At 38.4% G+C, this 17,593-nt stretch overlaps 1 protein-coding gene across 1 annotated transcript in view; it reads left to right on the top strand.

Annotated features, from left to right (window-relative positions):
• The window catches only part of SAMD13 (sterile alpha motif domain containing 13), a 141,006-nt gene that overhangs the window by 109,077 nt on the left and 14,336 nt on the right, over positions 1-17,593 (top strand). The window contains exon 3 of the mRNA XM_053693313.1: positions 13,676-13,787. Coding sequence (XP_053549288.1) covers positions 13,676-13,787 — 112 coding nt within the window. The remainder of the gene's footprint in view (positions 1-13,675; positions 13,788-17,593) is intronic.

Here is a 17,593-nt window from a genome sequence, read left to right as displayed (position 1 = left end):
GTGTCTTTGCCTGCTCCTGGTGGCCAGGTGTTGTATTTCCAAACAGTAAGCAATGAAGTTGTGGACTCTCTCTGTCAGGAAAGAAAGGAATTTATCTGGTAATTTTGTTTTTACCTGGTGATCGCTACAACCACAGGGATCAACTGTCTATACAGACAAAATGAATATAGTTTTTTAAAATTGGGACTTATCCACTATAATATATAAAGAGATGTGAGGAGCACCACCCTCAGAGGAGCGTTGCTTAAGTGCGTTATGTAGATACGTGAATAAGGTATCTATAAGATATAAGTGAATGTGATATTACTTAAACTTAACTATAAAACAAACTTTATTGTTGCTCTAAATACATTTTTTTTTTTTTTTTTAATTATATATGCCTAAAGCTATCATCACCCGGTGATGACATCACTCCAGATCTCAATGCTCTGAAAGTCTGTAAGCTAAACTCGGTTTGTTGTAGAACCACCTCTGTGCTGGTAATATAACAATGTAATCCACAAACGGAAACGCTGGATACACATTTACCATTACAAAGTCTTTGCTTTATTTCACTCCAATTAAAAACACACACAGATGGCTGTCTTGTAGAAGAAGGTGGGATAGAGCAACAACTGCTTAGGTGTTTCGTATGTTACTCCTTCCTCATCATTAAATCATAAATAAAACACTCAGTGATTGGCTAAAAATATAAAACAATGAACACACTCTTATTCTATTTAAAGGGCCAGTAAACCTAGCAAATAATGTTATATAATTCTGCACATAGTGCAGAATTATATAACATTAGCTTAGCGCCAGGTTTCTAAAGCAAATTGTTAGATAGATATTTAGCAAAGAAAACAGAACGCCGCTCCTGGCTCTACTGAGCGGGTCTGTTTTCTTCTGCTAAGTGCATCTGGGCACGCTCTCTAATCACAGCCGACCCGATTGCGCTATTAAACTCAATGTAGCTTGCTCCCGCTACCAGACCAGAGGGGAAGCAAGCTACATTGATTTTAATAGCGCGATCCGGTGCGCTGTGACTATACCGTGTACCTGCAATGCGCTTAGCAGAAGAAAACAGACCCGCTCAGTAGAGCCAGGAGCAGCGTTCTGTTTTCTTGACTAAATATATATCTAACAATTTGCTTTAGAAACCTGGCGCTAAGCTAATGTTATATAATTCTGCACTATATAGGTTTACTGGCCCTTTAAAGTGACTGTAGCTTCTACTACATGTTTGACAGTTTGTTACAAATGTATAACAATATTATGCACATCTGTTATGGTAGTTTTAATAGATACAAACTATATATACATTTGACTGCAATCTAAGCAAACTTGAAAAGAAACCATTTATTCCCAGTAATTGATTAAATCATTATCAGAATTTAAAAACCATAAGGGACCCTAGTTTTTAATTTGAAGAGCCAATACATTTAAAAAGTAATTTATAGCGATCTCCACCCTTCTTGGGTAAAGTACTTGTTCAATGACACACCATCTAAAAGAGCCTACTTGTTTATTATGATGAATTACAAAGTGTTGGACCAAGGGAGTTGAAGATCTGCCTATATCGATAGTAGACACATTTTCCTGAATATGGGAATTTACATCTCTAGTAGTAAGCCCAATGTATTGGATTTTGCACATTTTACAGCTAATCACGTATATTACATACATTTATGTGCAAGTCAGACAACAATCAATAATGAAGGATTCCTGTGCTGTAGAAGATGTAAATGTTGTAGTTACTTGTACATAATCACAGGGTTTACATTTTGTATGGCCATTAGTTTGTAGGTGTGTCCGATTTCTTTAACTGTGATGAGGACAATATGTGATCTATAGTCTTGAATCTTCTGTAAGAACATCTTACACCAATTTTTACAACTTCTAACAATCCCTCATCTGAAGCAAGTAAAGGAAAGTGTCTTCTTATGATTTTGTATATATCTGAATATTGTGCACTAGATTCCGTCCCAAAAGTAACTCCCTCTAAAATTACCTATATGTTCTCTATTTTTATTTCTATCTTGCAAGAGAGTCTTTCAGTTATTTGAAATTGCCTCCTGTTTGGCTCTCCAAATGTAATTTTTTGCATATTCTTTTTGTTTTAGTCTTACTTCCAATGATCTTGCTTCTTGGGCCAAATCTTTGTCATCTGAACACTTTTGCCGAATCCTAATCCTAATAGGTTGGCTTATGAGATGGTGAATTTCACACCCATAGTTGTCCCACATTTCTGGAGATAAAAAAACTCCCCTCAAATTTACTAATTGAGTCAGTAAAAATGAGGCGGCTTTAATGATGACATTTCTGAATGCAGAGGTATGATTGGTTGCAGTATATAGTGTATGTTCAAGAGCTCTTAAATCATACTCATGTGGTATGGAAGAGTAAAGAGCTAGAGCAACAATAGTCAACTGAAATTGCCAATTTACTTGATCTATTAATCTTAGCACATGTTTTGTATCACATATGTAGCTGGGTACCTGAATCACTAGAGGTATTAATAATACACCATTAGAATAAAGGTTCTAACAAAGAGCCAATCACACTTTCTATTGGGCGACCCTGGACATTCAAAAGAGCTTTATGTACTGTTGGAAGATAGTGGACGATATACGTTCGTGGATGTTCTCCTATTAAGAACTCAAATGTATCCAAATAGAGAACCTTCTTCCAAACCATCATCCAATAATTCATTTAACTGTCTGATATAATTTAGTTGGATCACTATTTAGAGTGATATAATCACTGGGGGGCGGAGTGAGGCCATGCTGGTTGATGCTGCAAGTAGGTGTTCAGAAACCTGCTCTTACTCGACTCAAATAGAGGCAAATCACCCTACAACCTATCGCATCTAAAGCAGAGGTGAAGCTCCAACATTTAGACGGCACGGTGACACGAAAAATACACTACTCAGTGAATAAGCTGAAGAACAGCTGACAACACACGCGGCCTAGGGCCGGGGACATGAATTTGCGCTGATCCACCAAAGTAACAAGCGGGACCCTCTGCGGTGTCGAAAACATATCACCAACTCAGTGGTAGCCTATCGATGGGCTCAGAAAAAACAACAGGTACCTAAATACAGCTCCCGGAGCTAAGAGGACATGAAAAACATAAAACTATATAATGTTACCTAACAAGTGGCTCAGATCTTAAAGGGACAGTGCACCCAAATTTTTTCTTTTGTGATTCAGATAGAGCATGACATTTTAAGCAACTTTCTAATTTACTCCTATTATCAAATTTTCTTCATTCTCTTGGTATCTTTATTTGAAATGCAAGCAAGTAAGTTTAGATGCCGGCCCATTTTTGGTGATCAACCTGGGTTGTTCTTGCTGATTGGTGGATAAACTCATCCACCAATAAAAAAGTGCTGTCCAGAGTTCTGAATAAAAAAAAAGCTTAGATGTCTTCTTTTTAAAATAAAGATAGCAAGAGAATGAAGAAAAATTGATAATAGGAATAAATTAGAAAGTGGCTTAAAATTGCATGCTCTATCTGAATCATGAAAGAAAAAATTTGGGTTCAGTGTCCCTTTAACCTTAAAAGGGATCACCATACTGGCAGCCTCCTATGGGTCATAAAATATACCAAATAAAATCAAGGCTATAATTACTACTAAACAGCACAAAACGATCCCTACACATGCCTTATGACCACTGAATAAACATCTACTTTATAGAATCAGCCAATAGGATGAGAGCTACTAAAATTCTATTGGCTGATTTGAACAGCCAATAGAATTTCAGTAGCTCTCATACTGGATTTCAAAAATCAGATCAGCCAATAGGAATGGAATGCAAGGGATGCCATCTTGAAATGCGTACCTTGCATTGAAGATTCAGTATACGGCGGAGATCGTATGATGAGGATGCTCTGCGCCGGATGTCTTCAGGATGGACCCGCTCCGCGCCGCCAGGATGAAGATAGAAGATGCTGTCTGGATGAAGACTTCTCGCCACCTGAATGAGGACTTTGCTGCCTGGATGAAGATAGAAGAGAGATAGATGAGGACTTCGCCGCCTGGATGAAGATCGTTCAAGCGGGACTTCAAAAACTGTAAGTGGATCTTCGGGGGTTAGTGATAGGTTTTTTTGGGTGGGTTTTTTTTAGTTTAGGGTTTGGGCTTTTGTAAAAGAGCTAAATGCCCTTTTCAGGGCAAAGCAAAAGAGCTAAATGCCCTTTTAAGGGCAATGCCCATACAAATGCCCTTTTCAGGGCAATGGGTAGATTAGGTTTTTTAGATAGGTTTTTTTTATTTTGGGGGGGGGGGGGGGGGTTTGTAATGTTAGTGCGACTTTGTATTTTTTTTTTTCAGGTAAAAGAGCTGTTTAACTTAGGGCAATGCCCTAAAAAAATGCCCTTTTAAGGGCTATTGGTAATTTATTCTAGATTAGGTTTTTTATTTTGGGGTTTTTTTTTTTTTTTTTTTAAATGGGTTTTAGAATAGGAATAATTTTTATTATTTTTGATAATTTGTTTGTTTTGTGTAATGTATTTTTTTCGATTTGGGGTGGGTTTTTATTTTTAGATTAGGGCTTGGGCATTTCATAAAAGAGCTGAATGCCCTTTTAAGGGCAGGAAAAAGAGCTGAATGCCCTTTTTAAGGGCAATGCCCATACAAATGCCCTTTTCATGGTAATGGGTAGATTAGGTTTTACTTTATTTTTATTTTGTGGGTTTGGGGGGTGGGGGTTGTATACTGTTAGGGGTGTTTGTTTTGTTTTGTAGCAGAAGAGCTGTTAACTTTAGGGCAATGCCCTACAAAAGGCCCTTTTAAGGGCCCTTGGTAGTTTATTCTAGATTAGGCTTTTTTTATTTTGGGGTATTAGAATAGGAATAATTTTTATTATTTTGTAAAATTTCATTTGTTATTTTTTGTAATTTTAGTGTTTTATTTTTTGTACTGTTAGGTTTTAGTGTAAGGCAGCTTATGTTTTAATTCACAGATGAGTTTGTATTTATTTTAACTAGATAGTTAGTAAATAGTTAATAACTATTTACTAACTAGTCTACCTAGTTAAAATAAATACAAACTTACCTGTGAAATAAAAATAAAACCTAAGCTAGCTACAATATAACTATTAGATATATTGTAGCTAGCTTAGGTTTTATTTCACAGGTAAGTATTTAGTTTTAAATAGGAATTATTTAGTTAATAATTATAAGTTTAATTTAGCTCTATTTTAATTATGTGTTGGGGGGGTTAGGGTTATAGGTTTAGGGGTTAATATAGTTTAATTTAGGTTGTTGCAATGTGGGGGGGCTGGCGGTTTAGGGGTTAATAGATTTATTTAGTGGTAGTGATGTTGGAGGCCAGAGGTTTAGGGTTTAATAACTTTATTTAGTTGCAGCGATGTCGGGGAGCGGCGGAATAGGGGTTAATAGATTTATTATAGTGTGGGCGATGTTGGGGGGCAGGGGAATAGGGGATAAAAACTTTAGTATAGTTGTGGTGATATCGGGAGCGGCAGATTAGGGGTTAATATCTTTATCTAGGTGGCGTCGATATCGGGGGCGGCAGATTAGGGGGGTTAATTACATTATGTAGGTGTCGGCAATGTCGGTGGGGGGCAGATTAGGGGTGTTTAGACATGGAGTTTATGTTAGGATGTTAGGTTTAAACGTTATTTTGTTTTTCCCCATAAACATCAATGGGGCTGCGTTACGGAACTTTTCATTCAGCGATTGCAGGTGTTAGACTTTTTTCTGACCCGCTCTCCCCATTGATGTCTATGGGGAAAGCGTGCACGAGCATGTCAAAACAGTGCTTGTTTTTTGTGCGGTATGGAGCTTAAAAGCAGACAAGAGGATTGGGAGTGGTACTGGCGCTGAGAAGCTAAGGGTGTGTAATAAATAAATAGAAAGTGAGACTTCTCAAATACACTGCTCAAAAAAATAAAGGGAACACTTAAACAACACAATGTATCTCCAAGTCAATCACACTTCTGTGAAATCAAACTGTCCACTTAGGAAGCAACACTGAGTGACAATCAATTTCACATGCTGTTGTGCAAATGGGATAGACAACAGGTGGAAATTATAGGCAATTAGCAAGACACCCCCAATAAAGGAGTGGTTCTGCAGGTGGTGACCACAGACCACTTCTCAGTTCCTATGCTTTCTGGCTGATGTTATGGTCACTTTCTCCAACATAGGTGTGTCCGGTCCACGGCGTCATCCTTACTTGTGGGATATTCTCTTCCCCAACAGGAAATGGCAAAGAGCCCAGCAAAGCTGGTCACATGATCCCTCCTAGGCTCCGCCTTCCCCAGTCATTCTCTTTGCCGTTGTACAGGCAACATCTCCACGGAAGATGGCTTAGAGTTTTTTGGTGTTTAAATTTCTTCTGCTAGAAGAGTTTCAGAGTTATCTGCTCTGCAGTGTTCTCCTCCTTATCTGGTGTTCCATGCAGATAAGGTGGTTTTGCGTACTAAACCTGGTTTTCTTCCGAAAGTTGTTTCTAACAAAAACATTAACCAGGAGATAGTCGTGCCTTCTTTGTGTCCGAATCCAGTTTCAAAGAAGGAACGTTTGTTGCACAATTTGGATGTGGTTCGTGCTCTAAAATTCTATTTAGATGCTACAAAGGATTTCAGACAAACATCTTCCTTGTTTGTTGTTTATTCTGGTAAAAGGAGAGGTCAAAAAGCAACTTCTACCTCTCTCTCTTTTTGGCTTAAAAGCATCATCAGATTGGCTTACGAGACTGCCGGATGGCAGCCTCCTGAAAGAATCACAGCTCATTCCACTAGGGCCGTGGCTTCCACATGGGCCTTCAAGAACGAGGCTTCTGTTGATCAGATATGTAAGGCAGCGACTTGGTCTTCACTGCACACTTTTACTAAATTTTACAAATTTGATACTTTTGCTTCTTCTGAGGCTATTTTTGGGAGAAAGGTTTTGCAAGCCGTGGTGCCTTCCATCTAGGTGACCTGATTTGCTCCCTCCCATCATCCGTGTCCTAAAGCTTTGGTATTGGTTCCCACAAGTAAGGATGACGCCGTGGACCGGACACACCTATGTTGGAGAAAACAGAATTTATGTTTACCTGATAAATTACTTTCTCCAACGGTGTGTCCGGTCCACGGCCCGCCCTGGTTTTTTAATCAGGTCTGATAATTTATTTTCTTTAACTACAGTCACCACGGTATTATATGATTTCTCCTATGCAAATATTCCTCCTTTACGTCGGTCGAATGACTGGGGAAGGCGGAGCCTAAGAGGGATCATGTGACCAGCTTTGCTGGGCTCTTTGCCATTTCCTGTTGGGGAAGAGAATATCCCACAAGTAAGGATGACGCCGTGGACCGGACACACCGCTGGAGAAAGTAATTTATCAGGTAAACATAAATTCTGTTTTTGAATGCTGGTGGTGCTTGCACTCTAGTAGTAGCATGAGACGGAGTCTACAACCCACACAAGTGGCTCAGGTAGTGCAGCTCATCCAGGATGGCACATCAGTGCGAGCTGTAGCAAGAAGGATTGCTGTGTCTGTCAGCGTAGTGTCCAGAGCATGGAGGCGCTACCAGGAGACAGGCCAGTCCATCAGGAGACGTGGAGGAGGCCGTAGGAGGGCAACAACCCAGCAGCAGGACTGCTACCTCCGCCTTTGTGCAAGGAGGAACAGGAGGAGCACTGCCAGAGCCCTGCAAAATGACCTCCAGCAGGCCACAAATGTGCATGTGTCTGCTCAAACGGTCAGAAACAGACTCCATGAGGGTGGTATGAGGACCCAACGTCAACAGGTGGGGGTTGTGCTTACAGTCCAACACCGTGCAGGACGTTTGACATTTGCCAGAGAACACCAAGATTGGCAAATTCGCCACTGGCGCCCTGTGCTCTTCACAGATGAAAGCAGGGGCACACTGAGCACATTTGACAGACGTGACAGTCTGGAGACGCTGTGGAGAACGTTCTGCTGCCTGCAACATCCTCCAGCATGGCCAGTTTGGCAGTGGGTCAGTAATGGTGTGGGGTGGCATTTCTTTGAGGGGCCGAACAGCCCTCCATGTGCTCGCCAGAGGTAGCCTGACTGCCATTAGGTATCAAGATGAGATCCTCAGACCCCTTGTGAGACCATATGCTGGTGCGGTTGGCCCTGGGTTCCTCCTAATGCAAGACAATGCTAGACCTCATGTGGCTGGAGTGTGTCAGCAGTTCCTGCAAGACGAAGGCATTGATGCTATGGACTGGCCCTCCCATTTGCCAGACCTGAATCCAATTGAGCACATCTGGGACATCATGTCTCGCTCCATCCACCAACTTCACTTTGCACCACAGACTGTCCAGGAGTTGGTGGATGCTTTAGTCCAGGTCTGGGAGGAGATCCCTCAGGAGACCATCCGCCACCTCATCAGGAGCATGCACAGGCGTTGTAGGGAGGTCATACAGGCACGTGGAGGCCACACACACTACTGAGCCTCATTTTGACTTGTTTTAAGGACATTACATCAAAGTTGGATCTGCCTGTAGTGTGTTTTTCCACTTTAATTTTAAGTGTGACTCCAAATCCAGACCTCCATGGGTTGAAAATTTTGATTTCCATTTTTTAATTTTTGTGTGATTTTGTTGTCAGCACATTCAACTATGTAAAGAACAAAGTATTTAATTAGAATATTTTATTCATTCAGATCTAGGATGTGTTATTTTAGTGTTCCCTTTATTTTTTTGAGCAGTGTATAATAAAATATAGTAATCTTTATTATTACTCACACAAATATAAAATTGAAAAAATGTAAAAAACAGACACAGGCTAAATATATAAGCCTGTGTCTGTTTTTTACATTTTTTCAATTTTATATTTGTGTGAGTAATAATAAAGATTACTATATTTTATTATATTTGAGAAGTCTCACTTTCTATTTATTTATTACACACCCTTAGCTTCTCAGCGCCAGTACCACTCCCAATCCTCTTGTCTGCTTTTTCTGGGGTCTATAGAGAGGGTCCCACCTATACTTGGCTGGATTAAGATTAGCGCCAACTCTACCCACCTAATAAAAATGGAGCTTAAAAGCACCATGTTGCACGCACAAGCCGGCTGTTTGAAAACTTATAATGGCTGCGCTATAGGGGGTTAAATTTTGTTGCGTTAGTTAATTTCCATGTAGTGCGCATAACTCGTAATCTAGCTGATAGTCTGTACACTTTAGCAAAACAATAGAGCCACCCTTATCTGTGGCCCTTATTACAAGATCAGAATTGCTTTTCAAGTGTTGCAATCTCTTTCTTTCTTAATCAGATAAAATGTATTTATTTCCCCCATTTGCCGGCCCGCTGTATCATTTGACAGCATCTGTAAATCCAAGATTAGTATATTAATACTCAGGGAACTTGTGCACACTCTCGGTAGGAGCTGGTGCCTCAAACAGTATGCATATAAAAAAAAACTGCAAAATATGATAATGGAAGTGAATCGGAATCCTGAAAGTTTGAATTTGACTTTAGTGTGCTTCACTATTCTTCTATGTATATATTTTCTGAACAATCCAGATTGTTTAACCCGTTCACTACCGGGAATTTCAGAGAAGAACTTGCCCAAAATACTAGAGAATTTTTAGTATTCTTGGTATCACTCCATTTAAACAGAAATAGAGCCTTGGCTTTTTTTTATGTACCTGTCAAAACTATATATATATATATATATATATATATATATATATATATATATATATATATATATATATATATATATATATATATATATATCCTGTGAGTGTGCTTCTCTCTCTCTCTCTCTCTCTCTCTCTCTCTGTGTGTGTGTGTGTGTGTGTATGTATGTATGTATATATATATAAAAAGAGAAACTAAGATATCAGCACTACTAAGGTTATGAGTGATTATATAATAGAATTATAATATAATGAAATAATATGCAAAAAATATAAATCTAATATACTCCTGGATAAGGAAAAGAAGTACAAATGTTTAACTGTATTGATCAACAGTAGAAAAAGTTAAAACATGCCACAACACTGCTGAAAATGAATTACAGGATAAGTCCCATTAAAAGTCTCAAAGAATAAAGATGCCTTACAAATTGCAGCTGTAGTGGTATTGTAAGTCCTCACCATACAAACAGGTGTGTGCTGCTCTTCAAAAAGGGGTGTATCATACGTAGATCCCTTGGAACAAGGCAAAGCTGAAAAATAAAGCAGAGAAGAGTGCAGCCGGACTCAAGTGAAGAAAGTTTTATTCAATTATACAATAAAAAGCACAAAAAATATCCTGCGTACCAGATTAAAATAAAATAGAAGCGTTAAAACAAGAACTGTTGGTAAATCAAATTACCACTCCACAGATCGCTCATTCAGGAAAGCCAAATCCTTATCGAACGTCCTTAGCTGTTCCTTCCGTGTAGCGGTGTGAACAAGGAATCAGCTGTAAACTGCTGCAGAAAGCCGGTTCCGGTTGCTACCGGAAGTCTGTAATCGTCACTGTCAGTGCAGTGTAACATCAATAGGAATCCTCGACGGCCGTTTCGTTCCCTAGCGTGGGAACTTCTATTTTATTTTAATCTGGTACTCAGGATATTTTTTGTGCTTTTTATTGTATAATTGAATAAAACTTTCTTCACTTGAGTCCGGCTGCGCTCTTCTCTGCTTTATTTTTCAGCTATGTATATATGTATGTATATATATATATATATATATATATATATATATATATATATATATGTATATGTGTGTGTGTGTGTGTATGTATATATATATATATATATATATATATGTGTGTGTGCGTGTGTGTGTGTGTCTGTATGTGTATATATATATATATATATATATATATGTATCAATATTAACAAGAAAGATCAGCTCTCACCAACATAATAACCACTCAGTGCACGGCCAAGGCATAAATACAACAATCAGTATAGCATAAGGACAAGACCTGGTGATGATCCCTGTAGTCCCTCGCAAAGAAAGCCAGCACACGAGATTTAAACAAAACACCTTCCTTTAATGCCAAAGTAGCATAACGTTTCAGCTCCCACTGGAGCCTTGGTCACATGCAGCAATTCACAGAATGAAATCAGGCATAAGTTAACATACACAGGTAAACCCTTAAATACCCCTACCCACCAATCAGATACATTACAAATAACCGCCAAATACAAAGCTAATTGACACAGCTGTGTGCCGTAATATCGGGCATGGACCGCAAGCATAAACGCGTGTCCATGGAAACACTGTCAGACTCAGTAGCGTGTATCTCACAACTGCACATGCGTGAATGACGTAATCGTGCATGCGTGCGCAGTGACGCCATAGCGTCAGAGATAGTTGTCATGGTAACCATATACAATAGTCAGGATCAGCGGAGAACATACCGCAACCAAAACAAACTTCAACTATATTTGTGAATGGGCATCAGGACAACACTGCGCATTGTACACCCAACATACAAAATGTAATATACGCTTATATCTAAGATATATATATACACACCAATGAGCTTATACATTGTAGATGGCGAAAAAGCAACCTGTATACAAGTTGCACAAAAAAATTGTATCCGATTGCCAAGTGAAACTTACTAATTAAACTTTAAAAACAAACAGTTATATTTTTTGCAAGCCACCAAGGCATTTGTGAGTAGATTATCTATTGCAAAATGAGCTAAAATAAAGCCCCTATTACGGTCCAATCAGGACTTCAATGCAAGTTAAAACATCACTCAATGTCAAAGTCATATAATAGCTGGCAAAAAATAACTAAACCTATATACAAAATTTTGCAGCGTGTGTCAAGGGTATGGTAAGAACATCCATAGCAAGATGAAAGGAAACCCACAGTCATTTATAGAAGCAGCTGTAGTCAATAGACATATTCAAGCCTTTAGGTGCTACAGTATCAAGTCGATAGATCCAACGAGATTCCATTTTTAACAAAGCCTTGGCTCGATCACCCCCACGTCTGGACTTCGGTACGTGGTCAATTAGAATAGTCCTCAATGAGGAGATAGAATGTCCAGCTTGTGCAAAGTGGCGTGCCACCGGCTGATCAGAGGTGCCCTTATCCAAAGCCAATCGAATGGCTGTCTTATGGTTGGCTAACCTCTCTCTGAAAGATGTAATGGTTTTTCCCACATAATACAGCGAACACGGGCAAATGATCACGTAGATCACATGGTCTGAAGTGCACGTAAGCCGATAGCGTATATTGAAGGTTTTATTAGTGTGTGGATGGTGGAACCTATTACCAACGATCATACCATTGCAAGTGATGCAATTCCCACATCTATAACATCCCTTCTTCTTAGGGGGTAACCAGGTTTGGTTTTGATAGCTTGCAATGGGATCAGTCTTCATCAGAAGGTCATGTAGATTCCGTGCCCTCTAATAGACCAATCTTGGTGGCGGTATCTCTCTCTGACACAATCGGCCAGTGCTGCTTGATTACATCTTGTACTTTGCGTGATGCAGGTGTATATGTGGTAATGAAATTCATCCGTTGTTCAACAGGCTTGAGTGGTTTTATTAACGGTGATTGTTGGCTGAGTGCTATTGCTTTATCACCTTGTTCTGTGATCAACGATTCTGGATAGCCTCTGTCAATAAATTTCTGTGCCATTGCTTCTAGTTGAACCTTCTTGTGGGTCTCCTCAGTATTATTGCGTACGACACGCAGGAGTTGGGATGAGCTTACCCCCTTTTTTTGAAAAGATGGATGAAAACTTTTATAGTGGAGGATTGAATTTTTGTCTGTAGGTTTATTATACAGTGTTGTAAAGAGTCTAAGGCCAGATGGTGTATCTTTTTTGTATATCTCAAGATCTAAAAAGTGTATACAATTGTCATTAATGTCCATCTTGAACCGTACAGTAGAATCTAGACCATTAAGGTTATTAAACCATGAGGTTAAAGACTCTTTGTCACCCCTCCAAACCATAAAGACATATATATAATATATATAATACATGATAAAGGGTCCAGCACAAGTAGAAGGATTTGCACTTATCTTTCTTATAGGGTGCACGTACGTCAGAGGATCCTGCACCCCTCTCATACATAGAAGAAAATCCAAAAGGAAGACTTCAACACCAACAATTAATCAAAGTGTAGTCTTTATTCAAAGTGACATGAAGACAGAAAGCAGCAACGTTTCGCATGACTAAGGGTCAGGTGGACCTGAAACGTTGCTGTATTTTTAATTGTCCGTGAAATTTGTTTTTAATAGATACATTTATTGTTCCCATAATCTGACTATCATTCTATCAATAGTCTAATTTAAAGAACAAAAAAGGAAAAGGAAAAAAGTCTGTTTAAAATTAGCAATTATATTACATCTCCACTAGATGGCGATAGTTAATGTAAAATGTATATGTTACAAGGAGTGAACAGGTTAAATCATTAATTATCACACAGGTGCTATATAAGGGATTGAATGTTAGTGTTCTATAGCATGACTAAGGGGCAGATGGACCCGAAACATTGATGCTTTCTGTCTACATGTAATTTTGAATAAAGACTACACTTTGATGAATTGTTGGTGCTGACGTCTTCCTTTGGATTTTCTTATATATATATATATCTATATCTATATATATATATATATATATATATATATATATATATATATATATATATATATATCCATTATATATCATACATATGTGATATTAATATTACTATCATTATGTTTACCCTGTTTTTACTTTTCTTTGTAATTTATAGCTCGGTAGAACACGGAAGGCCTCCTGACCCGGCTCACTGGGCTGTTGCTGATGTTGTGAATTACTTCAGAACTGCAGGATTTGAGGAACAGGCGACTGCTTTTCAAGAGCAGGTACAGTATGCCCCTATGTCAGTGATGGCTAACCTTGGCACCTCTGATGTTTTGGAACTTCATTTCCCATGGTGCTTAGGCACTCTGCAGTCTAGTTGAGCATCATGGGAAATGTAGTTCTAAAACATCAGGGGTGCCAAGATTAGCCTTCACTGCCCTATTGCCATGTATGAAATAATTAAAAAACAAGGGTTTACTTCTTTTTCTACTTGCATAACTTCATGCCATGTTACAAACTGACCACATGATGGCAGTCTTACTTCTCACATCTGATTTAATATCTTTACTGTGCTCTATAAATGTTTACATACGCAATCAAATCTATCCTTTTATGTTATTTGTAGTTGAATATAAGTGTTTATAAAATGGATGAACATTTGTGCAGATATACTTTAAAAGAGACATTAGATAGTTTTATATATGTGCACAGTGTGTATTTGATATTAAGCATGTATTGCAAATGTAAAATTTGTTAACACAATTTGTATGCATTTGCGGTTCAGACTTATCCCTATTTTATCACCTTTGCTTTGGCCTGTTAGTAACAGATATCAACATACAATTACTTCCAATTTACTTCTATTATCAAATTTGCTTCATTCTATTGGTATACTTTTGAAGAAGGAACAGCAGTGTAATACTGAGAGCTAGCTGAACATACTGGGTGAGCCAATGACAAGATATATATCTGCAGCTACAAATTAGCAGCTAGCTCCAGCTTTAGTACTCTCCAGTGTTACTGGAGACATTAACACAGCTCTCTGTTCCTCACCTGCACTAAATCTGAGATTTTTGCCACCTTAAAATGTTGCTTAGCATTCACCGGTAAAGTTGGTGCGCTAGGGGTTAAAAAGTGTACCTTCCTGTTTCTTCTCTTCCTGCTTGTGAGGTGCAGTAGCCATTTCTAAAATTTCCATTTTAGATGTGTCAGGAAAATCTCGCCAGTGTGCGGTCTTGCTAAAATGCTTGCGTTACAGCCTATACCGACACGATCCATAACGCTTTCTGAGACCAGTAGTTATGGATTTTGTGTAACAAAAATGTTTCACAAAACTCATAACTAAAATGTTACAAAGTACCCTAACACCCATAAACTACCTATTAACCCCTTAACCGAGGCCCTCCCACATCGCACACTATATTAAACTTATTAACCCCTAATCTACCTCCCACCCACATCACGACTATTAAATAAACCTATTAACCCCTAATCTGCTGCCCACCCACATCGCCAACACTATTTAAATATATTAACCCCTAAACCTAACACCCCCCTAATTTTAAATCAAAATTACAATATAACTCTATTTAAATAAATAAAAACTTACCTGTGAAATAAAAAAACTAAGTTTAAACTATAAATTAACCTTACATAACTATTCTAATAAAATAAAAAAAACTACCAATTAAAAAATCTAAATTACAAATTTAAAAAAACCTAGCACTACGAAAAAATTTTAAAAATCTATATTACAACTAAAAAAAAACAAATCTTATGAAAAATTAAAAAAATCTATATAAGTTTTACCAAAAATAATAAACACAAAAATCACGAAAAATAAAAAACACTAAGATTACAAAAAAATAAACAAAATTATCAAGAATAAAAACAATTACACCTAATCTAATAGCCCTATAAAAATAAAAAAGTCCCCCGAAAATAAAAACACCCCCTAGCCTACAATAAACTACCAATAGCCCATAAAAGGGCCTTTTGTAGGGTGTTGCCCAAAATAAATAAGCTATTTTACCTGTAAAAAAAATACAGTCCCCCCCAACAGTAAAACCCACCACCCAACCAACCCCCCAAAATAAAAAACCTAACTCTAAAAAAAAAAACTAAGCTACCCATTGCCCCTGAAAGGGCATTTGTATGTGCATTGCCCTTAAAGGGGCATTTAGCTATTTTGCATTGCCCTTAAAAGGGCATTTAGCTCTTTTTCAAAGCCCAAACCCTAATCTAAAAAAAACAAAACCTAACACTAACCCCAGAAGATCTACTCACGGTTTCTGAAGTCCGGATATCCATCTCCATCCCGGGGGCGTCTTCTATCTCCATCCCGGCGGCGCGGAGCTATCCTGGAAGCTGATCCCATAGTCATTTAAAAATGGCGTCCTTTGCATTCCTATTGGCTGATTTGATTCTTCAAATTCAAATCAGCCAATAGGATGAGAGCTACTGAAATCCTATTGGCTGATTTGAACAAAAACCCTGAGTACATTACTGATCATTCCACTAGAGCAGTTGTCATTTTGGGCCTTCCTTAATGGAGCTTCTAATGACCAAATATGCAAGGCAGCTACTTCGTCTTCTTTACACACACATCATTATCATTTTGACATGCCTTGTCTGAAAGTACTGTGGGCCACAGTGCCTGATCAGTAATATACCCCCAATAATGGGGGGCTCATGTACATTTTTGGGTATAAGATCCTACATGGGACTATCGTGAACTCTCACCATCTTATGAAAGAAAACAAAATTTATGCTTACCTGATAAATTCTTTTTTTCTTTCATGTAATTGGCAAGAGTCCATGAGCTAGTGACGTATGGGATATAAAATCCTACCAGGAGGGGCAAAGTTTCCCAAACCTCAAAATGCCTATAAATACACCCCTCACCACACCTACAATTCAGTTTTTACAAACTTTGCCTCCTATGGTAAGTTTGTGCTTGATTTTCTTCTGTGTTATGTGCTTCTCAGCATTTTGAAGCCCGATTCCTCTCAGAGTACAGTGAATGTCAGAGGGATGTGAAGGGAGTATCACCTATTGAATTCTATGGTTTTCCTTGCGTGAAATCTTTTCATAGGTTCTCTGTTATCGGTCGTAGAGATTCATCTCCTACCTCCCTTATTCAGATCGACGATATACTCTCATATTCCATTACCTCTACTGATAACGGTTTCAGTACTGGTTTGGCTATCTGCTATATGTGGATGGGTGTCTTTCGGTAAGTACGTTTTCATTACTTAAGACACTCTCAGCTATGGTTTGGCATTTTATGTATTAATGTAAATGTAAAGTTCTAAATATATGTATTGTACGTATATTTGCCATGAGTCAGGTTTATGTATATTTCCTTTTGCAGACTATAAGTTTCAAAATTGGGAAAAACGTATTTAGGAAGTTATATTTCTCCAACATAGGTGTGTCCGGTCCACGGCGTCATCCTTACTTGTGGGGATATTCTCTTCCCCAACAGGAAATGGCAAAGAGCCCAGCAAAGCTGGTCACATGATCCCTCCTAGGCTCCGCCTACCCCAGTCATTCTCTTTGCCGTTGTACAGGCAACATCTCCACGGAGATGGCTTAGAGTTTTTTAGTGTTTAACTGTAGTTTTTATTATTCAATCAAGAGTTTGTTATTTTAAAATAGTGCTGGTATGTACTATTTACTCAGAAACAGAAAAGAGATGAAGATTTCTGTTTGTATGAGGAAAATGATTTTAGCACCGTAACTAAAATCCATGGCTGTTCCACACAGGACTGTTGAGAGCAATTAACTTCAGTTGGGGGAACAGTGTGCAGTCTCTTACTGCTTGAGGTATGACACATTCTAACAAGACGATGTAATGCTGGAAGCTGTCATTTTCCCTATGGGATCCGGTAAGCCATGTTTATTAAGATAGTAAATAAGGGCTTCACAAGGGCTTATTAAGACTGTAGACTTTTTCTGGGCTAAATCGATTCATTATTAACACTTATTTAGCCTTGAGGAATCATTTATTCTGGGTATTTTGATATGATTATATCGGCAGGCACTGTTTTAGACACCTTATTCTTTAGGGACTTTCCCTAATCAT

This window comes from Bombina bombina, chromosome 10 (assembly GCF_027579735.1).
Source record: "Bombina bombina isolate aBomBom1 chromosome 10, aBomBom1.pri, whole genome shotgun sequence".
Classification (NCBI taxonomy): domain Eukaryota; kingdom Metazoa; phylum Chordata; class Amphibia; order Anura; family Bombinatoridae; genus Bombina; species Bombina bombina.
Note: the sequence above shows the minus strand (reverse complement) of the source record. Positions and strands in the feature narration are given on the sequence as shown.